This window comes from Ursus arctos, unplaced genomic scaffold, assembly GCF_023065955.2.
Source record: "Ursus arctos isolate Adak ecotype North America unplaced genomic scaffold, UrsArc2.0 scaffold_3, whole genome shotgun sequence".
NCBI classification, from domain to species: Eukaryota; Metazoa; Chordata; class Mammalia; order Carnivora; family Ursidae; genus Ursus; species Ursus arctos.
In genome coordinates this window covers 1,925,908-1,950,593 of record NW_026622985.1, presented here as the reverse complement: position 1 = coordinate 1,950,593, position 24,686 = coordinate 1,925,908, and the positions used below count along the sequence as shown (strand labels likewise).

Here is a 24,686-nt window from a genome sequence, read left to right as displayed (position 1 = left end):
ATGATGGGGATCTTTTTGGCATATGTTGGATTTGTTTTCTTTTCCGTTTTATATGTACAACAAGGGCTGTCTTCTCAAGGTAAGTCTGTGCTCGTTGGCAAATATACATTTGCTTGCGGAGTGTGTGTGTGTGTGTGTGTGTGTGTGTGTGTCTGTCTGTCTGTCTGTGTTCTCTACATTCAAAGAACGGCCCAGCAGATGTAGTGAGATTCTTAGCAAGTAACAGTGGAATAGTGTTCTGTTTGGCGTTTCTCTTTAAAGTTTATTAAATAGTAGGCAAGCTAGATTTGAGAGCAGATCTACTTGGTGTCTGACAATGAAGTAGGTTCCTGGGCAAGCGCAAACACAGGGGTGTGTGTGTGTGTGTGTGTGTGTGCCTTGTATCTGTGTGCATGCACTGGGTAACCACTCATGCATACATAATCATGGCAAACAAACAGAGCTGGGGATGGGGGCTCTCCATTGCCAGTCCTCCTCAGTGTAGGCAGAATTGGTTTAGTTTCCTTTCTCTGGGTCCTTGCGCCTTGGTGTGCATGTGTGTTTATCAAAGGACAGGCTCCTCTGAGGACCCATCAAAAGGCAGGACTCGCATTACAAGCAGCAGCAGCAGCAGCAGCAGCAGCCTGCTGAATCCAGTTGTTCAGGACTTCGCAGGCTGCAGTGATCATTTCAGCACCATGAACAGATCACATCTCTGCTGCCAGAAGACTGCATCACTTCTGCAAACAGAAATGCCATATTCCTCCTTCCAGCTCCAGCACAAAAGTCCTTTTCACATCAGAATGTCTTCTTTAGCATCTGCTACTTCCTTTAAGTATAAATACAGTTCCACTTCAGTTGAGATTATGTTGGTATTTCATAAAATTCTGAAAAGACACACTGATGGTGCCCTCTTTAAAAAGTGGGGGGAAAGTGCATCCACCCTAAATCACTCCTGCAGCCCTTCAGTCCTCCTGTCCACGAGTGTGCATTGTAATTGTGCACTTTCATCAGCCACAAATCTCTGCAAGACTTTTAAGGAAACACCAGTTCTTCACAAAGTATCCCTTAGACAAGATAAGAACCACCACCCAGAGCATTCCATGTTAAAGAAATGCCTTTGGGAGAAAGGGAATATTTCATTTTTGTGAGTTTCACCTTAACTCTGAATTTGCAGACAGGCGGTGTCAAGACTGATAGTGAAAAGACTGAAAAAAAATTTCTGGTGACTTCAAAACAGTCTTCACTCTGAACTAAAACCAGGTGTGTGATGCTTATATGCCATGATGTATGGCAATTTACAATACAGCTTGATGAGAAAGATATGAAGGTTAATGTAGAAAGAAAGGAATGTTCACAGCTTAGAAAGTGTGCGACTTGTTTCAGGGCTGTGGCCTTAAAATCACAGTTGCTAATAACTGTTTTGATATATCAGGAATGGGCATTTTGACAGGTGATCAGGGTCCATTCTGTATGACTTGAAACGACCAGTTAGTCATAGATTGTTTAGAAACTTAGAGCAAGACGCTCTCCTCATGTATCAACTTGACACATTCTCCAAAAATGTAGCTCATTGAAACCGTCTGTAAGTTCTGGGTAATGCTGCAATCTGACAAAAGGCATATGCATCTAACTGTGGGCATCTTGGCTAACAGAGGTGAGTTACTTGGCAAGCTTGTTAACCTTTCCATTATCTGGACTTCATCAACAACAAAGTTACTTAGGCAGGATACCAAAAATGAACAGGAACCAGGCAAAGGACAGGGGGGTGGGGGAGTCATAGAGGGGTTTTGTAGCCTTTTTTTTTTTTTTTAAGTCCAAGAAAAATGTAGCGAGCTCTCAAGGAACGAGAGGCTGACAAGAGTGGTGTGGGTATTCCAAAAGGATGCGTTTCTGTTTTGCAGCAAAATTTACCGAGTTTCCGCGGAACGTGACGGCGACCGAGGGGCAGAATGTGGAGATGTCTTGCGCTTTCCAAAGTGGCTCTGCGTCGGTGTATCTGGAGATCCAGTGGTGGTTCCTTCGCGGGCCCGAGGACCTGGAGCCCGGCGCCGAGGTGGCTGGTGCGCAGGTAGCCGAGCCGCGTCGCCCGCAACGCCCCGTGCGTCTGTGCCCCTCAGCCCTAGTCGTCCAGGTGCACCCCGGGGTACTGGACGCCCCTGGGACCCGCCTGGCCGTCGCGCGTGAGGGACGCCCCGGAGCGAGCCGGGGTGTGTCCTGGTGACAGTACGCGAACACCAAGGCGGAGGAGGTCAGGTTGTGGAGCGCTTCCCCATTAAACCTGGCAGTAACCTCCTCCTTTCAGTACCCGCCATTGTGGAGCTGTCAGCGGCCACTACCGTGTTGTTCCATCCCAGGACACTCTCTGTCCCCCTTCCTGGACAGTGGGGTCGGCAGGGATTTTTCTGTGTCTCCACCTCACACACACACACACACACACCCGTTAGTGCTTCTCACGACTGAGGGTGGGAGAAAAGAGATTGGGGGCAGGGGAGAGAGAGAGGAGGGTAAAGGATGGGTAAGGGGAGGTGGGCGTGAGAGGGAGGGAAAAGGGGAAGGGGGGAGGAGGGGCGGCGGAAAGGGGCGGGAGGTGCGAAGGTAAAGGGATGGGGAGTGAGTGAAGGACGGGCCAGAGGCTACTCAGGAACACACCGGAGAAGACGGCCGAGGGGAGGGGCGAGGGGGGGTGAAGGGGATTGGGAAAGGGAAGCGGCGGGGAGAGTGCGTAGACAGGGTCGGAGCAGAGATGGAACCGCGGCGCAAAAGAGGCGGCGGACTCGTCCGAGCGAAGAAAGACAATCTGGAGGGGACCCGCGCAGGGGAGGCAGGCCGGGCACACACGCCGCGTCCTGTCCCGGCAAACTTCCCCCCGCGCCCGCGCCCCTCCCGGAGTCCGGCCCTCGCGCGCTGGCGTGTCCGGATCCACAGCGCAGCGCGCGACTCGGCAGCGCCCCCGCGCGGTCCCGCCGGGGACCCGCCTCGGGGGCTGTGCTCGTGCTCGAGGCCTCGCTGCTGAATCCCTGCAGCGCAGCCGTGCCTACCACCGCCGAAGGGGTCTCCCGAGCCTCTGGAGCAGGGGTCCGGAGTCGGGCCCGAGTCTGAGCTGCTCTCCTGTCCCGCAGGTGGAGCTGCTGCCGGACCGGGACCCGGACAGCGACGGGACCAAGATCAGTGTGAGTATCACAGCGGGCGACAGGGGGCGCGCGCGGGTGCCGGCGCCCGTGCTGGCCCCGGGGGAACTGGGGCATCTCAGGTGTTTGGAAGCCTCTGACTCACTGTCCCCAATGAAGGCCTTTTCGCGAACGCAGGACGAGAGCCAGTTTTCTTTTTTATTTCACTGAGTACATAAAAATGGAAGCCGACTTAGAGTGGGTACAATAAAGTTATTTATTTCAATATCGTAGATATTTGAACAATTACTGGAGAATCATTTGCCAGCCAAAGGGTGTGACACTTTTTTCTTACTCTTTTTAGCAGTTATATAACTGTAGGAGTATAGGACTGCAATACTAATATTCATTCAAAGTCATAGAAATAATTATCCTTTAATAGCAAGTAAAACACTAACTTATGAAAATCTTTCTAGGCAGGAAAAAATTAAAGCATTCAACAGGATGTTGAAATTGTATTGAAAACAACTCGGTTTTTAATGTGATTCATAATGAGTACAATGTATGTCTAATGACAATGCTCAAAATCATATAAATATAAAACCATAAAGCCATATAAATATAAACCATAATTGGAGAAGGTTGACCTATTGAAAATATAAAGAGGTATTTCAACTGTACTGGTTAATACTTTTAATAATTCTATGTGACATTAGAAATAAAAAGAAAATTCAATTTTTTTTACTACACCACCAGTGAAGCCCCCTGGAATCACTTTATGTTGATAGAACTGCTTACCTCATTCATAAATAGCAAGCAAGTTTTCATGACTAGAAATGAAATAGTTACATAAAGTCAGAACGTACAAGGTCTGATTATTTATTCATTTTAGGAATCTAAAAATCCAATGACCTACATTAAAAAAGAAAATTTATTCTGAAGCTGTTACAATAGTAAAAAAGTGGTATAAGATTGGAGTTATATCACAACTAAAAATATAAAAATATATTGTACTAATAGAATCAGATTCTGTGATGTATAATCTCAACATGGAAGCAAATATCAAACAAAAATAAGACATAAACCAAAAACTACAATTTATACTCATAAACTCACTTTTTAGAGTATTTCAATTCAATTATTATGATATTACAGAAATTACTGTTTTCATACAGTGCTAGAAAGACTTTACTGGTAAAATCAATTGTTGGCAACACTTACCTTCACTATTTCACGTTTATACATACGCAGTGGCTAGATTGTTTACTGACTACTCACGCTTCACCCTTCAGCCATGACTGTATGCTCCGAAGACCGGTGAGGAATAGCGTGCGAGGGAGCCCTGCAGTTAAGATAATGATCGTGCACTAACTACTAACAGTATCATGTAGGCTAAAAGTTCGTAAAATCTAGTGAATCAGCAAAAGTTCTAGTTACAGCCTGAGGTAGAAAGAAGTTTGTTCCCAGCTTAACAGGGTGACCTTGGTCCTGTGTCTTAAACCAGCAGTTGTTAATTTAGAATTCTCAGGAATGCTTTTATCAAACACTAATGGGAGCGGTGCCTCCTTGAGATGCAAACTTAATGTTTCCACACGAGTCCAAATGAGCCCATTTTCTTTTATTATTATTTCAGAGAGGGAGGGGAAGGGACACAGGGAGAGGGAGAATCTTAAGCAGGCTCCACCAGCCCAGTGCAGAGCCCAGTATGGGGCTGGGTCTCACAACCCTGAGATCATGACCTGAGCTGAAATCAAGAGTCGGAGTGTAATCGACAAAGCCACCCAGGCACCCCCAAATGAGACCATTTTCTAACAGCTCCCTAGATGATTCTAATGTGCAGTCAATGTGGAGAATCAAGGGCCCAAACCCCCAAACCTCAGTTTACTCCACTGTAAAGTAATAATCATATAAGTACTCTAGCTATCTTAAACTTTATTAGGAGACTCAACTGAGACTGTATTTGAAACTATCAATCCCCATTATTTTCCTAGTATTAGTATCTTAATACGTAATTTTGCATACAAATAAATACACACTATGGTTATGGTTCAAACATTGATAACTATTTGTATATACAACTCTGTATGTAAAAAAAGGATGAACACTTCCCAAGTTTCTTAATGACTATGGCCATTTGAAAGTGTATGCCTTCTTTACTTCATTTCTCTTTCAAAATCATACAAATCCTTAAATCCTGAATGTCTTATGAAATCCGTCATCCTGTCAATCATGGATAATATATGATGTATGTAAAATCTAACTGTTCTGATAAAGATGCTTATGGATATAAATGTGTATATGTATATTATACATAATACAAACTTATACCTAGTCTTTTAATATTTATATATAATTTTGCTATTAACCTGGCATAAAAATTATTAGAAGAAATAAGGGAGCCAATTTAATTTTGTAAATCAAACCAGTGTCTGATTGATGGCATCTCCAGTTCCAGTAGCATAAAGACCCACCATGGCAGGGGGTATGCCCTCTGACCCTAAGACTCCAGGTGATCTGAGCCATGCCACCCCATGACTATTGGTAAGACTGCACCAAACGTTTGAGAAGAATATTAAATAGTCACGCATATTTTGTCAGTACCTTTAGTAAGGCTTCCCGATGTGGGGATAGAAACTCATTCTCAAACTCTGTTGTGACCAACAAAACAGTGTTGCGATCTCTCTGCAGTAAAGAAAAGAGGCTGTATAGACGAAATCATTTACCGGATTCTGTTTGTGCTTCACTTGACTGAGCTGTCCAGGCAGAGGTCGATCTCATGGTTGGGCAATGGCAGCACTGCTCCTGGAATGTGGGAAATGGGACCACATGGCTAATAGAATCTGGTGCTGGCTGGATTGAACTAATTATTCCATGATTTTGTGAAGCCAGTTGTTAGTGCAACGGGATAAATATGACCTTCGGATTTGACTGTTGAGAAAATAAATAGCTCTCTGACTGTGGCTGTGAGGCTATGAAGACCCTTTAATTTTCTAGCATTAGCAAGCTCAGGAGCAAGTATGGAGACAAAATCATTTGACATAGCACCCTATTTATTTATTTATTTTTACCTGCCATTTTTCAGACAGTGAAAGTCCAAGGCAATGACATCTCTCACAAGCTTCAGATCTCCAAAGTGAGGAAAAAGGATGAAGGCTTATATGAATGCAGGGTGACGGATGCCAATTACGGAGAGCTCCAGGAGCACAAAGCCCAGGCCTACCTGAAAGTCAATGCCAACAGCCATGCCAGGAGGATGCAGGCCTTCGAAGCCTCGCCCATGTGGCTGCAGGACATGAAGCCGCGCAAGAACGTCTCAGCCGCCATTCCCAGCAGCATCCACAGCTCTGCGAACCAGCGAACGCACTCCACCTCCAGCCCGCACGCGGTAGCCAAAATCCCCAAACAAAGTCCACAATCAGGTATGGAAACCCATTTTGAGCCTTTCATTTTAGCACTCACAAACCTTCCCACAGGAAGATTGGTCGAGTAGGGTAGACAGATTTAGGTGTGATGGTTTTAACATGGAGACCTAGTGCAGTTGAAGTCATGATGGGGTGAGACGCGGGGGGCGCGAGGCTCGCCTGCACGGAGGGTATGAGCTGCTGTCAGTCCCTGACATTGTGTACAGGGGACCTCAGAGCTGGACTTTTTTTTTTCCCTTCTGTATTTACACATTATAAGAACAGTAAATCATGTAATGTTGGTTGCGTTATAAATGCATGTTCATTTTCTCTACAGATTTATGTATTGATAATGGCCCAAATTAGGAGACTTTCACTTCATCAAAATGTAAATGAAAGAGACAACACATTTCCAGCGGCCCATAGCTTTAAGGCAGGATTGTTCTCCAAGGGCTTTTGATTTTGAAGGAGAAACTTCAGCTGCCTGTGATGAAAGTGATGATGATAATGGGAGGAAGTGAGGGGGGATGAAAGGCAGTAAGTGCTGCCGAGATAAGGCAACTCCTGTAAATGGGCCTTCGATGCCAATTTAGGGGCTTAGTCACACATTTCCAAAGTCAGCTGTGCAAGTTAAAGCTGTTCTGAATGGCATTAATTTATGCAATCACTCAGCCAATGGAAACTCATTGAAGTTTTAACCTTGATGTGGGATAAAGGCTTCTTGGAATGAGCAGTACCCTGCCCGACCCCGTGACTGTTCTGAATTTTGTTCAAACACTTGACGTAATATTACAGGATGATCATTCTTTAAGTTTTTCCCTTTACACTTTATCATTGAAGAATTATTGATACTACTATTGGTAATAGAAAATTACATTGCTAACATTCAGTGTCACTTAGCCATTAAATACAAAAGCCTGGTCATTTCATTAGGATGATTTCAAATACGTATATGGATAGATAGATATGTGTGTGTGTGTGTGTGTGTGTGTGTATATATATACACACACACACACACATATATAAAATATTTGCTTGTGAACAGGACCTTTAAAATAATGTGTACCAACCTAGGTTTCCTACTCATGCATCACAAGCTAATGGATATGATTTGTACGCAGCTTGACTAAGGGTCCCCAGGAGTTTGCATTGCTTTTAAATGTAGGTGAGCAAGTATCCCAGCATCCCTTGGTCATGGCAGTTTCTGCCAATCTGATGAATAAATAGCTTAGTCTTTCAGCCTCCCTAAGGCTCAGTTTGTGTGGCTTTGTCTCATTTTCCTCTTTATCATCATTTTTGTTTTTCAAGTTAAAGAACAAAACCAGAGCTGGAATGTTTATGTACATAGTTACCTATATGCATGTATACCCACATATACATATATAGCCCCCAAATTACATTTATATATGTGTCTAATGGCTAGAATTTTTGTAGTCATTATTTGATAAAGATTCAGTGTTTTGGGGGACATTGTCCCCCTTTCCTTCGTGCAAAAACAAAAAAAGAAGCCAGATGCTATATGCAAAATTACAGAGTAGTTTAGAACCTTATTTGTGAGAACTCCAAATCATGAAAGTCAAATGATTAGCCTACATAGAATATTCCAAACTAGTTATCATAAATCTGTTCCGTTGAATTAAATCAAGTGGATTACCTATTCCAATGGAGGAGTCTAAGCATCGAATGAAATGTCCTATTTCTGAATTATTTACTTTTGGATGAAATAATATACTCTAAAAATACCTATTTTAATGTATTTTCTTAGTGTTGTGATTGGAGCTAAATGATACAACTCTTGATATCTTCTGGCAGTTTTCAAGTAGAAATCACTGCTTACCTTGCACCACACCCCCAGCCTCACTTATTGCTTTCTCTGAAGCAGGATGGGAGAAGGGACGCTGACTTCATAGAAGCCTGTGTGCATCCAAAGCCATCTGCTTATAGCAAAGATTAGTAGGACATATATCAAAATCTTTAATTTCTGTTTTTTTCTACCAGTGAATACTGGGAAATATTTTCGATATGCTTAGTAACATTTTTTTAACTTCTAGTTCAGAAGCTGGGGCTACTTAGCCACCCGTCCTATCCATGTGTAAGTTTCTGTGCTTGCACAATTATCGTATAGAATACGGTCTGTGGGATGGATATTTATAGAGTAGATTCACTGTAGTACCTACATCCTGATTTATAATTTTGCTTTATAATTTTTCAGGTTATTTCCAAATAAAGCTGGTTTCAACACCCATGCTTCATTTATTCACTCTCCATCCTTTCAAGAGCTTCAGTGCCAGACAACAATGACACAAAAATAGGAGACATACTTCCTCTCTTCAAACAGTGTCTATTTTTATTTGTGAGCAAACAAAATATTTGGAAATTCTATTGATCATGCATCTTTTTTTTTTCTTATTCTAGTAAAGGCAAGACATGGTGAAGACACAAAAATTAAAATCTTGCTTTTACAGACCGAGACCAGTAGTAACCTTTTGTCTGTTTTCACCTGATACGAGGAGACAGGCTTCATCCATGGTGCATGTGTTACAAAAGGCTGGTTTATCTGGACTTTTAACTTCATGATCGTCTCAGACGTAGTTGATTAAATTATTTAGGCTGAATTACTCAATTCTTAATTCATAGTATTTTTCTGTCAAAGAATTTCTGTCTCTGTGCAGGAAAAGTATTAGCTGAAAGTAATTTGGTATAGATACAGATATATAATGTTCAAATTGTCATATGAATAACCAGCTTTCCTAAAGCAGAAATGTACTCAAAACAAAAAACAAGATAGAAAAAGAGCCTCTTTTCATCTACACACCACAAGATAAAGAAAAGATTTAAATGTCATTTAATATAGCTAATCCCATATTTTTCCAATATTTTTTCCAAGTTAGCATGTGACTGTACCCTTCTGCTTTAAACTATTTCTCTTTATGACACCTCCTTTTAAATTCGTTTGATAAGCCTTGATTAAAACTAAAACAATGAGGAAAAATGATAAAGCAAACGGATAAACAAAACTTGGCTTTTGCACCCCTTGTTTTCTCATCTCCAGTCCTTCTGAACTCTCTCCAGTTTTGTGCACCCATAACTAACACTGGAAGAAGTGTCCTGCACATGTTCTGAGGAGGAAGACTCCTGACTCTAGCACACAGTGGTTTCCTTCCACCTCCACAGAGAACAGGGAGACGTACTTGAGCCTCCCCTCCCCAAGCACCTCACTGTCCCCCCCCCCACCCTCTACTTGGGTCTTCCTGTCTCATCCTCCCCTCCTTTCAGAAGCCCAAGGTGCCCTCCACAGGCCTCCCCACCCCCCCAACCCTCCCTTTGTTCCTACCTTCTTTCCCTGCTACTGACCCCTCCCCAAGCCCTGAAAAACTGGCAAAGCAGATGGAATCCAGCCCCCACCCGCCTCCCCCGCCTCCCCCAGCAACAGGCAGGGGGTGTGGCCGCCCACTCCCACTACTAGCACCTCCCTCACACCGGTCCGCAGTCTGCAGCCCCGTCCCCCACTCCACGTCTTGTCCTGTGCAGTTGTAGGACCCTCTGTCCCCCTCCCCGTGTCCTCTCGATTTCTGTTAAAGGTCGACCTCTCTTTGTTGGCTTCTCCCCCAGATGCCTCTCTTACATGTAGTCCTGTCGCATTGTCAACTCCCTGATCTAATCATCCATTTTTAAGACTTGGACTGCTAACTTTCCCTCACAAAACTCCTCCACTCAGGTTTCCATTTCTGATTTCTTTATGGAGAGCCAGCCGAGGGTTCACTATGGTCCCCAGCACATCTCCGCACATGCCTTCTGTAAGTGCTGGGGCAGGTGGCCTTGGCTGCACGTTGGCTGCCTCTGCACCACTGGGATGCGGCACCTGTCCCCCCGCCCCCCATCCTGGGCTGGGCTGTGGCCTCTTGGACGGTAGGCTGTGAAGTTATGTTATGCACGTAATGCAATGCCAAGTCCACACTTGGCCTTTCTGAGGCCTGGCCACATCTGCTGTGGCCTCTTAGAAGCCAGGCACCAGGTAAGAAGTCCAACTACCTTGAAACCACCTTACTGAGAGAAGCCCAAGCTCCCCAGCTTTTACCCTCAGCCCCTGCTGCTCTTTCAACCAGCGCTGCTCAGCTGAGCCCAGCTGACACTGACTCCTGAGAGAGAAAAAATAATTGTTGCTTGAGGACACAAGGTTTTAGGGTGGTCTGGGTTGGGCTCCTGAACGCAAATACTCAAAACTAACTTTATCTTAGCTTTCTCACCAAAAAGAAATGCCCTTCCTCTGGTGTTCCCAATTCTTTTAATAACGTCATCCCAAACACAGGTCTTGTGGAAACCTTGAAAACCTTCTTATTTCCTCTTCCTTTGGTTGCCACAGTGAATGAGTTTTCAGTCCCTCTGTCTCTTCAAAATGTCCTTGAACAACTGCATCTTTTCTGTTCCTCCCAACAGGGACTTAGTTCTCAACATAGGCCCTCTTCACTTTCCCCTTCTCTTGCAACAGCTCCTAACACTTTGCCTGTTTAAATTCTAATGCCTCAAACAGATCACAACAGACCAAGTATGAACTAATTACTATTTCCAAAGCATCATCACAAACTTTCATGGTCTAATTTCCAGCCTTGTTTCTCCTGAGTTCCCAGTCCTCATGCCCATAATCTTCTTAATTAGTATTTCCTCAATGTTTTCAGATACTCTCTTACCTCTGTGACTTTGCAAATGTGTTTTCTCTGCTGGGTTTTTCCCTCTTAGCTGAGTTCCTACTCAAATGCAAATTCTTTTATAAATCTTCCTCCAATCCTCTCCTCTCGGAATTGACTGTTTCCTCTTTCAGGGCTCGCAGCAACTTGCTTACACTTCCTTTGAAGCCATTGTTGTGTCTTGTAGGGTAGCAAGTTTTCCAGGACTTTCCTCCTTTCCTGGCTGGATTCCACCCTAAGTTCTGGGAAGCCTGTCTCAGGCACTAGGGGTCGTCGGTCACCCAACAATAACGTCTAGGCTACAGACATTACAGTTTGCATTTGTATTCCTCCAGGTGCCAGAGCAAGTGGATTTCATGTTTGCAGGAGAAAAGGAAAACAGGGACAGTAAATCTTTGTTTTTCTCTTTTTTTCCCTTATAATTGTATTTGCATAAATAGATAATACTGCCACTATTCCAAAACTGACCGAGACTCTGAACATTGTTTCTCAGAGTGTCCTGCAGACAACTTAAGCCGGACTCACCAGGGAGCTTGTTAAAAATTCATATTCTAAGACTCCACCTAGCACCTGTTGAATGAAAGTCTCTGAATCTAGAATCGGAAATAGGCATTTTTTATGTGTGGCAAATGATGAAAATGATAAAAAGTTCTTACAGATGAGGAAACAATTTGTATCATTTACCATGAGATATGCATGCATGTGTGATGCTACAGATACTTTTATAGAAACTGGTCTTCTGCCGTTATTTATTTTCCTGTATTGAGGTGGACTTTTGTGAAGCTGTTCTCTTCACTCCTGTGATCAACAGCTGGCACTTAGAAAACTGGCTGTGGTTAAGGGGTAGCTACGTTCCTACGTGTGAGGCTCTAGTCACTCAGCAGGGATGCTGATTCTCTGAACTCCAAAATATGATTGTTGTGTTTTCACCATGAGGTGAACCTGAGCATCGAGAGGCAGCTGTTGCTACAGCTGCTAGAAACCGAGAGCTCCCGCCAGCTCCTCCGTGGCTCGTAAACATGGCTGCTTTCCAAAAGTGGCCAGAGTTAGCAAGCATGATCTTGAAGCAGAACTCAAAGCTGGTGCGGGAAGGCAGATGAGGGCTGGGGGTCTTGCCGGAGACTGTTTTCCTCATTTAAAATATGAGGAAAGGGTGTCTTACATTTAGGGAGAGAGCCAGTACTATAATTTAGACCTTAATGTTGATTTTGGTTTAAATGATCCAACTTGGCTGCTTACACAGGTTAAATTAATTTGATCACTGTAATTCTATCAGTTAAATGGCTGCTATGTAAATCAAGTGTCTATGAATAAGATGAAAAATAGATTTGAGGCAGTGCTTTAGATAATACAGGCCACGGAATCTGCTAGAGCAGTGTTTGAACCGGAATTAAGTAGATTAAAAGTCTATACTGGCTAAATTCACTCGCAAACCATATTTACTCATTGAAATTCAGTAACCAGCTAAGTCCATAAAACCAAGACCCAGCTCTATGTTGGAAGGGCTTTTCAATGCACCACTGGCCACATTAAGGTTCACTTGTGATCGCCAGGAGCTCTGCAATTGAGGAGACCTAAAGCAGAATTGCCAGTGTGGTAAGCTCCTGTCTCTAATGATTGCCTGAGCCTTGAGATTTCAGAGAGCTGCCAGGGAAGCAGCTATCTGGATAGATAACCAAAGGTTTGAGACGTTGCTGGAAAGAATTCTGTTGGTCAAAGTAACACATGTCCTAGAAAAGACAAGGGTCCCTTCTCCCAAGGAACACTGCTGCCACGTATAGCCTAACACAGGTGCATTCATTTCTACCGCAGGGGGCCGTGGGCACAGCAACTCCAAGTCATCTGCATAACCCACAGCTGGCCGGGTCTCCCTTTCCTCATTTGTTAAATGGGAACGATGGTATAAACCTCTCCAAGTTTTGAGAATTAAATGAAATCATATATAGAGAGAGCTTAGCATTGATCAAGCCCTCAATACATGATAACTAGCTGCTGTATTAATATTGTTGCATATGCTTTATAATAATTATATAATTATTCTGATTATTATTAGGAGCAAGGTGGTGCTGAGAGTAAATGGTCTATACAACCTGGCTCTTGGCTCCGCTGTGACGAATATATCCCTTATTGGGTGTGTAGGTAGGTGAGGGGTTAAAGAAGGAAGACTGAGTCTTCATTCCTGGCTTATGTTTTATCATATATAATTTCAGAACTTTCTTTTTTACTTCTGTCACAATGCCATTAATTGATGATAAATTTTGCCCTATATGTAACCATACTAAATATATTAACCACCAGCTGTGGTGCCCAAGGTTGTAACAGGATCCTTATTGTAAAGCGTAATAAAATTCCAAAGGATTGTTAAGAATTTGAACTGTGGAGCCTGGATAAAGAGCCATGTATTTGGAAACCGCACATGGCTGCTAACTTAATTAAATTCAAGCTTTCAAAAAAGCCCCTCAGAATTTTTAAAGTCATAAAATGATCAAAGATACATCTGAAAACATAAACAAGGGAGAACAGTTAAAAGCCTTAAAAGGAAAAAAATAAAATGGATTTAGAACCCAATAAACCCCAGCTTGTTTGTTGAGTGAGCTGTGTACAAAATATCTCTGAACCTCCAGAACCATTATTTATAAAAACAAATATTAACACATATTCCCTAAGGGCCATTTTCAGCATTAAGAGACATGATGTGTTTTAAATATCTATCAGGGTAAAGCTGGCAGGGAGTTAGTTCAGCATTGGTTGGTTCCTTCCTCTTTACCTACCGGATTTTAAAGCATATTATTAAATAACTATGATTTAAAGGGGTAATAAAGGAACATAAATATGAATAAAGATGAAAGAAAATAAGAAGCCTGAAATCTTTCAAATTATATAAAATAATATAATATCTGATGAGCTAAAAATATAAGACCTAAGGAAGGATTTATTTAATTAAAAGTGACAAAAGGAAACATTATTATAATTTATGATAGGTGTCCAAATGAACTCAAATTAATTAAAGAGCTAAGCAGAAAAGAAAATCAGAGAAAGATTAGCACAAAATCAGAGGCTTGAGGCTTTGAAGATTTAAAGTTACAAAATGTACAAGTGAAAATAACATTTTACTATAAGTAATTTAAAACATTTGTTTAATTAAATCAAATTTAAGTAAAAAAGTGATACAGCAGACAAGGAAATATGTGTGTCTCATACATAGGAAAAGAAGAAAATAATCTCAGTTTTACATATGCTGTGATTATGTCATCCATTCCAAATGACTCAGCAATACCGAAATAAACTTAAATCAATTCTCTATTTGACAGCAAAACCAAAATAGAAAATATCTGGGGCCTAATATATAATTTTCAATGGTAACGACAACACAAAAAGTATAAAATATCTATTTTAAAAAAAACAATTGCAAGCAATCTAAATATGAAGACCATTGGAACACTTTGTTCAGAGAGTTTAGGTTTGAGTAAATGAATGAATATGCATGGTTTTGGATGAACAATTTCAATTTTAAATATGTTAGGTTTTTCAAAAGTATTTATAGACTTGATGCAGTCTCAGTCAAAACCCTAGTCTTTTTTTAAAACTTGACACACAGAATGTTGGCAAAGATTTTTAGAATCAATGTGTATCATCAAGGTTACAGTGACTCAGGCATTTTGCTATCTGATTACTTGCACGGTGAATTCGTACTTTCCTTCTGGAGGAAAATTTATCTGGAAAGATCAGTCACAGGGCTTAGCCCGTGTGTCCCACTCATACCTGAAGCGATGCTCCTTGGAGGAACTTCCAAGATCAGTAGTGAAGCAGCCCAGATGCACCAGCGGAGATGCTACTCACAGAGGCCTTCCCCAAACAGCAAATACCCAAATGACCAAAAGTAAGGAAGTTACCTAATGAATGTGTTAAAACCATGCAGTTATTACACAGGTTCTAAAATCAAGTTTTAATGAGATTAGATAAGATTCAACTCAGAATACAATGTAAAAAATAGAGGATACAAAACATAATTTAAAAAATATAGAATACAAAACTTTAAATCAATCTGAGATACTTGCATAGAAAAATGATAAATATTATGAAAATGTGCATCAAAAGTCAAGATCTTATGATTTTTAATTATTTGATTATTTTGTGTGTATAATTAACATTTGTACAATGATAATTTATTGCTTTTGTTATATGGAAAAAAACCCATGTTATTTAGAATTTCCCAGATTTAAAGATAGGCTAATGACAGAGGCGCCTGGGAAGCTCAATCGGTTAAGCATCTGACTCTTGATTTCGGCTCAGGTCATGAACTTGTGGTTGTCAGACAAAGTCTGCATCGTGTTGGGCTCCACGCTCAGTGGGGAGTCTGCTTGGGATTCTCTCTCTCTCTCTCTCCCTCTGCCCTCCTTTCCATGTGCTCTCTCTCTCTCTTTCTCTAAAATAAATAAATAACTCTTAAAAAAAAAAAGACCAGTGATAACTCATGAGAGAGAAAACAAGCAAATAAAATATACTCAACAAATTAAAAAAGACAAAATAAAATAATGGGTAAGATTGTGGAAGTCGTGACAAATTAAAAATATATACAGTCACATGTATGTACACATGCACACGTTTATACATACATGTACACGTGTGTGCATATATATATGTATATATAAAAGGTACTACTATGAAAGTGGTATACTTGGAAATTGCTAGTAGCCTTGAAATTAAGAACACTGTATGTTAATTCCTGGGAGCTGGATAGAGAATCTGACCATCATATTATTCTTTTTGTTTTTCTAAATATAATGGCTGTGATCTTGATAAGTTTATTTTGATTAAACTAATCAAGCACATGTAAAGTCCATAAATTAAATATCATGCAGTCATTTTTCCTCTCAGTAGTATGACTCATTCATCCCCCAATTCAGAGGGAGTTCAGAGCGGTGAGCAATGGTGCAGTCATTGGTACTGTCAAGGAAAATTAGTACCCTGGAAGATTTATAAATGATAATTATGTTTTATTTAATACGTCTTTTAAAAAGTCTGAGAGAGCATTTTTGCATGAATTTAGAACCCTGTATGCATTAAAAAAAAAAAAAACAGTATAGGTTAAACGTTTAGTGCTTGAATTAAAGCAGATTGTAAAACTAGGAGTTAGGATTCCTCATTTCACAAAGATGATGACTGTGGAGGCATTGAAAAAATACAAAGTAAGAAATTACATTAAACACTCGTTCTCTTCACAGACATAAGCATTTTAATAAAGATTAATGCAGTCGCGCTGCATTTTAAAGTAGAAGGGTCTGAAGCATTGTGAAGTGAGGGGGTCTGTTATGGGACTGATTTCTTTCTTGTGTTATTTATATGTTTTATGTTATAGACATTCTTAGCAGCATCTTCAGCCATTTGGAACATATTTGAGTTTTAATTTTTCTGATTAAATAAACATTAATTTTCTCATTTCTCTTAGCATTGTAAATGGTTAATTTGAAAAATACTGCATTTAGGGAACAAGCAGTAGAAACACAACTACTAAATAGGAAAAAACCCTTCAGAGTGTAAAAACTCAATTTCAGACAATCTGAAAATATGAGTATTTTGAAGATATGAACTATGTCTTGATATTTTTGGTGTTATTGCAGTGTCTAGCATTGTGTTTAGCATGTAATTAGAGTTAAATAGATGTTTAAGGATTGGGTATGATGTTTTGGTTCATGTATAGTACAAACCAGTTAGGATAATACCACTGCTGAGAAGATACATGACTTCTTATATAATTTGGTCAGTCTCTAACAAAACCACCCCAGATACCTATGTATTAATGACGAACACACTTGGGTCATCCTTCATTGCATACCATGGCAACAACAACATTCATTTATTTAAAATTGTATTTAATATCAAATCATCTTTAGAAAATTTGATGAGCAGCCCCTGGCAACTATGTACTTTTATTGTATCCGCGTGCCTTGATAAAAAGGATATGGATTAAAAGTATATATATAATATATATATAATATATACTGCTTCATCTCTGTTAATTCTGATGGCTAAGGTCATTTCTGTTATGAAGTTCATTTATAAAACATTCTAATTTAGATAATTTTGAAATAGCTGGGTTAAGGAAAAATGTACAACCATTGGCTCAAATCTGGAAAACATATGGGTAAAGTCTTAAAACATTTTTCTTATGTTAAAATAAGTGTGTTTTCTGAAGCTATATAATTGGTGTTTTTCTATATCCTGTTGGCATTAGGCCTCAAATAATTTTTTCCTCAAAAGCAAACTTTGCTGAACAATTAAAATTAATGTTTAAATGGAGGCAAATTATTGTATGAATTATATTGATATCTTTATTTTTCAGTTTATGTAAGAAGATAAGTGAAAATTGAAATTGCATATTTGCAACTTTTTTTCCTTCTCTTTCCTTTACTTCTGTGTCTTTATTCTGAATGCCTCAGTTGCCATTTCTGTAAAAACGTGAGATGTGTTTCTTTCTTTGCTGAGGGATTCTTCTCAGTTGATGTGGGAGGGGGGCACCCATGACAGGGTGCAGCAGGAGTGTAGGCGGAAAGAGAGATCCTTTACTTCACCAGCTCGTGAGTGAGTGCTCAAATATGAAAATGCAGCTTGCTTCCCTCTCCACGCAGTAGGCAGTAATTCTGGCTGTGGTGCACCTTATGTGAGCGTCCTCACCCAGGGCACACTAGTCCAGCCCGTCTGACGCAGAGCCATCCCACCTTGACCCCAGCTGTCCTCGTTGAATGTGCTTACATAAGCCCTTTGAGGGATTTGGCATTGCTCGACAGTACTGTCAGCACGCGTGTAGTCCCTCACAGGGCATTTGTGATCACTCCAACAAGGTGTGGGTTAATATCTACCTTCGCATTATGAATAAAGAATGTGCTAATTAATACTGAAAATACGCATGCAGAAGGCATATTTAAACTCCATGAGTAAATAGTTGCAAGCCCCTGAGCAGCGTTTATTTATGTACTGGTGAATGCAGTGCTAATAAGAAGTCATTCTTATCCATGCATTAAAGGAGTCATTAAATGTATGTCATATTAAAAACTTCACTCTCTGGAAACATTTTGTTTTCCACCAATTTATATTGCTCTCCATTCCATTTTGTCAAAGCAGCTCATATTTCCAAATATTTCTAACAGACTGAGAGTCTAGAGTTTGCAGCCTTGAAGAATCTCCAGAGGAGACTGTGATGCACATTAGCTTGTGGTTGAAACCGAGCTGGTTCTGAATCTCAGCGGCCCCACCCACTAGTTGGGCAAACTCGAGCACATCGCAGGTTCACCAGCTTCAGCTCCATAATTTGGAACCATTGTAATAACTTCATGAGACCACAGTCAGAGGTAAAGAAATAGTAAGGGTTCAAGAGATATTTGCTCATCCTTGTGCACTGAGATCAGTCTTGGATGAGTGAGTTACAATGAGTGCGCTGTTTTGAGACGCCCTGTGTACTTAGCAGGTGGGAGGAACCATCCCTTGACGTGTTCCTTCTCAAGTCACTGTAGAAAGTGGAAACCCTGATATCCTGCCACGGATAGAGTCTGGAAAATTCTATCCTGAATGGCGTATCAGCCATGCACCTTGGCAATTAGACTGTGTACATGGGCAGCTGCACTTTTTAAAAATTTTCCCTTAGCTACAATAAGAGGCCTCATGACTAGAACAGAGCTGTAAATTTGCCGCTGAAAAGGAAAGAGAAGAGGAAATTTACACAGTTGCCACCAACGTGCCAGGGCACAATAAAATAGGCAATTTATGTATTAGGTCAAAATGAAGCACATTTCTTTTAAAAAATGGATTTCTGGAAGAAATTGGCACGGGATCCATAAGAATTCTAACAAAAAGATATTCTATTAAAAAAATTCTAGGATAAAATCATCCTATTATCTGACCTTTCCCCTTAAATAGTGATTTAGTATGTGCAAACCTGAATAAAAATTGCATTAAAAGCTAGCTCAAATTTTCTCACACAGCTCTTTTTGTTTCTTAAAGCTGGCATCTGTAATAAAAGAGAAGTATGTCAAAGGGTCTGTCTGTTCCTAGAGCTGCAATGGACACTTCATTCTTTATAAACTTGGCCTCCTTACAGACAAAATATTTGAGTGTTGCTTCTTTTATTATTGGAGCATTTTCATTTTTAGGTTTGTTCAGATGATAAGCCTCACTCATACTCACTTGTATAAAATAAAGACTCTGGAGTAAGACTGTGGAGCCACATCGCACGAGAGAAATTGTTTTCTTTCTCTTTTCTTGCTGATTTGACTCCACTAGAGCCTCACACAGGAAAGAGAAGAGAATTATACCCAAATTTATAGACATACCCTGCACTGATCGTTCCTCATATCTAAACCAGTGAAAAGCTGTACTCACATAGGAAATTTACCTATCGGAAAATATCCGCAGCCAGGAGAAGTGGATATTTGGGGAGCTGGTATAATTTAGATGGCATAAATTCTCCAGATAGTTGTCTAACCGCTGCACTTAGTTCTTTGCATTCATAACCTGGTACACAAGAGCTCCGGTGGCCTTCTTCACTCCGTCACGAACGAGTGGTGGCACTTTAAAACAACCAACTTAACTTTCTTAGCGTTAGGCTTTCAAATTGAATAAAAAGCTTGAAAAAAAAAGAAGTTCTTGGAAGAGGACATGTGGGAATGATGGTGGAGCCACCTTGTACTCAAATAATTAAATGAGGGGGCGCCTGGGTAGCGCAGTCGTTAAAGCGTCTGCCTTCGGCTCAGGGCGTGATCCCGGCGTTCCGGGATCGAGTCCCACATCGGGCTCCTCCGCTAGGAGCCTGCTTCTTCCTCTCTCACTCGCCTGCTGTGTTCCCTCTCTCGCTGGCTGTCTCTCTGTCACATAAATAAATAAAATCTTTAAAAAAAAAAAAAAAAAAAAAAAAAACAAATAATTAAATGAATTTGGAGGAACCTTTAAGCTCTTAAAGTCTATAATGTGAAAAGTTCAAAATATTATTATGTCATATGACATTTGCTACGCTATATGAAGCAAAACAAACTTCACGTCTTATTCATGTTTAAGAAAACTCAAAGTCTGATGATGTTTTTGTATCTAGTATTTATCAATTCAGAGTTGGGGGAAAGAAACTTTAGATCAGTTTTTTTCTTCTTTTTTCTCTGAAGCATGTGATAACCAGTGCATTTTCTGTGAAAAGATTAGCATACATTCAAATAACAGCTTCACATCTTGATTTAACAGATGTGGAGACAATGGAGCAAGGTCGTTTGCCTCAGGGAGTTTCTTTAAAAAAGCACGTCCTTATTCTAAGTTGACCCGACTTGCATTGCTGTCTCTTCATTTCTTAATTTACTATGTATTATCCATGGGACTTAGGAGGAGTTATTCTATGTCATTGAGTTACATTTCCCTGATCTATACATTTACTATACAGAACTGTCGAGGGGATGAACTGACAATGTATGCAATGAGACAATGTATGCACATTCCCGTGCGTATTCCCTGACACACAGTAGATGCCCAACGAGTTTTAGTCTTTTTGGAAATGGATGTGGACAAGAGGGTTGCTATATTGTTAAAACACGCCCAGTGTCTTCCCGCCTCATGACCCTGGGTGCAGGGAAGAAATGGCAGTACAGATAGAACAGTGTAAAAAGGAAGGCACTAAAAGAGAGCTAAGTTCTTCCAGCTGGCAGACAGATGAGAGGGGCAAGGCCGACTTTGCAGTCTGGGAAGTTGTGCTGAGTAAAACGAGGCAGGGAGATGCAGGACTGAGCTCTCCATGGCAGTGGTTCTCACATGTGGTGTAACTGCGGCCCGTCACCGATTGCACAGAATGCCAAGGTCTCACTCCTATGCTGTGATTGTTGTTTTTTGTTCTTGTTGTTGGTTTCTTTGGTTTTTTTTTAAAGCAATAGATGGAATTTTTTGTTCTTCTTTGAAATAATAAGTATAGTGAAGACAAAATATTGGAAGCTTTTTTCTTTTTCTTTTTTTTCACATTTCTCCTTAGCCAAATTCTCTTTTGTCACAGTCAGCCTCTTGAGAAATGCTTGCTTTTCCACATCTCAGTGAAGGTGATGTGACACTGGCTATTGCATGAGGTAGAAGAGCTGAAAACTGGAAACTAAGTTTCTGCATTCCTTAGACTTCTAAGGCGACTTATCAGACTTTTCCATTTGCAAAATGGAGAAAATACCTTTCCAGTGTTACAAAGGCTTGGGGAATTACACCTGAGAGAGAACTATGAAAATCTTTAAGCCTAAAAACAAACGAAAGTTATCGTTATTACATAGAAGTCAAAGGACGGCGTGAAATGGCTTTCTGAGTCAGAGAGAAATCTCTAGGTTCTATTAGGCTGCTCTTCGTCTGGCCACACTATCCGTACATTTTCTTCGCATAATTTAGGTAATAGTATCTCTCTTCTTCACAGGGAATTTTGTGTAAGGGACAAAATCCTTAAAACTCTCAAGGCGTTTTTTAGACATTGAGAGTCATAAAAAGTGTTGTCCCTTGCCTTTAATAAGCTCACAGTGGAATCAGTGAGATAAGCTCTGAATGTAATGAATTACAAGTTAATGTAGGCCATGTGAAGGCCTTTGGAGAGGCGAAGCCCGTATACTCTGAAGTTCAGGGGAGAGTGAGATTACAGCGAGCTGGGGGAACACACAGAATGGACGCAGGCTATGTGAGGGGAAGAGTTGCTTAAATTCATGGTCATATTAGGGACTAACAGCTCACCCTGCCTGGCCTGGGCATAAAGCAAAAGAAACCAACTAAAGCAAAGGAGGGGATCCAACACAATGTCTGTCATACTAATATGAAAAAAAGATTACACAGTTATTATGCTCAATTTAGAAAATGTAGAACAAAATGTATCTTGTTTGGGATCTTAGAAATGAGAGGCAGCAGAGGAAATTGGAGCTCAGGGCTCCTAACTGCAGTCCTGGCTCTCATTATTTCACAAAAGTAAAGTGTTTCTATCAGTGAAGATAAGAATAAAGCAGGGTGAGTGGCCAAAGTTTGTTTTTTTTTTTAAATAAGAACTTTCTATAGAATAGAGTATAATAACATGTTTGATAATAATGTAATATTCCAAATAGTGTACATCTGAATGGAAAGGACTATGATGATTATTTGTTAAAAGAACACACGACAAATGACAGCATTCAGAGTCTTAGATCTCACCAAGTCTTTGGGTTTACAAAGATAAAGGAGTCCATATTTCTTCATTCAAGACCTAAAACAGAAAGAAGAGAAAAACATTTAGTGATTTAATGATAAAATTGCTTTAGAATCTAATGTACAGGGGGGATAAAACTTTGTAATTGTCCTGACAGAAATACATTTCATTTAATAGAAATATGCTAGGAAATGCATGTACCTAGAGCAGATGAATGAGTACTAGGAAAAAACAAGTTACAGTGGCATATTGCATATCTGATGGCAGTTCAAAATTTTAGTAGCCTTAAAATACTCTTTACAGTATGCAGTTGGCTTTCTTTCCGATTATACTGCTTATGTAAATTTTGTTTTAACTTGCACATGCTGGACATAGTTTGGTTGGAAATGTTGGGTCAAAATGAAGTAGCTGTTCCCTTCATATCTTTCTGGGAACAATGAGCTCAGACATTTCCTATGAAGGGTTGATTATTTGAGGAAGGGGCAGCATAGTACATGACCTGAGCAAGTGTGAGCCAATCTGCAATGCCCATGCTGAAAAGGAAACCATTATTTCACAAAATATCTTTTTTGAAGAGTGAATCATTTTGCTTGCTTTTATTGCTCTTAGCATTATTTAAACCTTTACTCAATATGAAACATATTTTGTGTCAAGTCAAGTGCAGTTGGCTATTCAAAGAGACATGTAATCGTTTCTTTCTTTTCTTTTCCTTCCTTCCTCCCTTCCTTCCCTCCCCTCCCCTCCTTTCTTTCTTTCTCTTTCTTTTCTTTTCTTTTCTTTTCTTTTCTTTTCTTTCTTTCTCCTTTTTTCTTTTTTCTTTTCCTTTTTTTTTGATTAAATGAATCCTTGTCAAAGAATTTCTCTTCAAAAGATAATAAGAATATATATTTAATTTTGGAAAGCTAGTGGTTCTACATAGATTGTATGTATGTCCCTTGCATGAACTCTTTGCTGAGAGCTGCACATCACTTATACTACCACTTTTGCATTGTTGAACCTTCTTACCCGGCTTGAGTGAAGGCAGCCTGCAGAGACTCACCATTAACTGCAGGGTCTTCAGACATTAGGATTCTGTGAGGAGATACTGTGTTAAATATATGGCCCACTACCAAACAAAGACAGTCAATGGCAGCACTAGAGTAACCTAACCAAAAACAAACCAAAACAAAACAAAAACCCAGCAACAACAGCAACAAAAAAACAGTAATGCTAGTCTACTAAATGGCCATCTTATATCCCCCAAATGTTTATTTCTACAGTGATGTTTTGAGAGCATGTGTTTTTGTCTCAACTTTTATCATTTGGCAATGTGGACCTGATCATGATTTAGCAGAAATATTCAAAAGATCGAACTTCCATACCCTTACCCCTTCAACCTGTTTCAATCTATCTCCAATTAAAAAAAAAGAAAGAAAGAAAGAAAAAAGAAAGAGCCCTCCCAAAAAAGAAAGAAATGCTTTGAGCTTCATCACATTTTTGTTTTCTTACTAATAAAGGTATTTGATACATAATTAGTAGCTATAAGCTTACCGAATAAAATGTACGAAGAAGAAAATGCAAGAGTACAATTTAGTTCTCTCTCTTACAATGTCCTCAAGCTCTTTCAAAAATTTCCATCTCTTGATAGCACTCACTTTTCCTCAGGTTTCACGAGTAAACAGTTGAGAATGATCTTTCTCTAAAACAAATGCCCTAATGCACCCATCCCAGAACACATTCTCCCCGCCCTTGAGAAGCCTGCTGCTCTCAGTTTGGGATATACTCCTGTGGTTTTATGCTTTTGCAGTAGTAAAACAGGGGATGCGTTTTTTCGGTACCAGTAGAGGAATAACCAAATGACTATAGTGAATGATCCTTAAAGAATCACTTGAGGGAAGAGTGTCTGTATTTGTTGCTCTCAGTGTTCCCAACCATGGGATGGCATTGTTTGAAAACAGACAAAACAAAACAAGACCAACTTCCTGGGACTGAAATACTTTGTGTTGTTATTTGCAGTGCATGCCAAGACATTCATGAGCACCAGAGCCAAGCTGGCGAGCTAATTAAATATATATATGTATGTGTTTAAAACAGCCTAATAAGGAGCATTGGAAATCTTCAAGATGAGCGAATATCTTATAACTTCTTCCGCAGGTGCGAGGATAGCTACAAGCCATGGACTTTCTGTCCTGCTTCTTGTTTGTGGCTTTGTGAAGGGTGCTTTGCTTTAATCTAAAGTGCTGACTTTTTTCCAATATCACTTTCTCTTCTTAAAGCAAAGAGCAAATCGCCTGTAAAATCTACGGAGCGGACAGCAAAGTTGACCCTAAACTCCAAGCACCACTCTGCACCCACTGTTCTCTAA

At 40.3% G+C, this 24,686-nt stretch overlaps 1 protein-coding gene across 2 annotated transcripts; it reads left to right on the top strand.

Annotated features, from left to right (window-relative positions):
• On the top strand, positions 1–24,686 carry VSTM2A (V-set and transmembrane domain containing 2A). Of its 2 annotated transcripts, none has more exons than XM_026501626.4 (5): positions 1–79; positions 1,884–2,050; positions 3,102–3,152; positions 6,172–6,508; positions 24,598–24,686. In XM_026501626.4, exons 1-5 carry the CDS (start codon positions 1–3, stop codon positions 24,684–24,686), a joined length of 723 nt encoding a protein of 240 aa, XP_026357411.3. The 2 variants fall into 2 exon arrangements, with proteins under 2 accessions (XP_026357411.3, XP_026357418.3); XM_026501633.4 differs by lacking the exon at positions 24,598–24,686 and adding an exon at positions 24,476–24,552.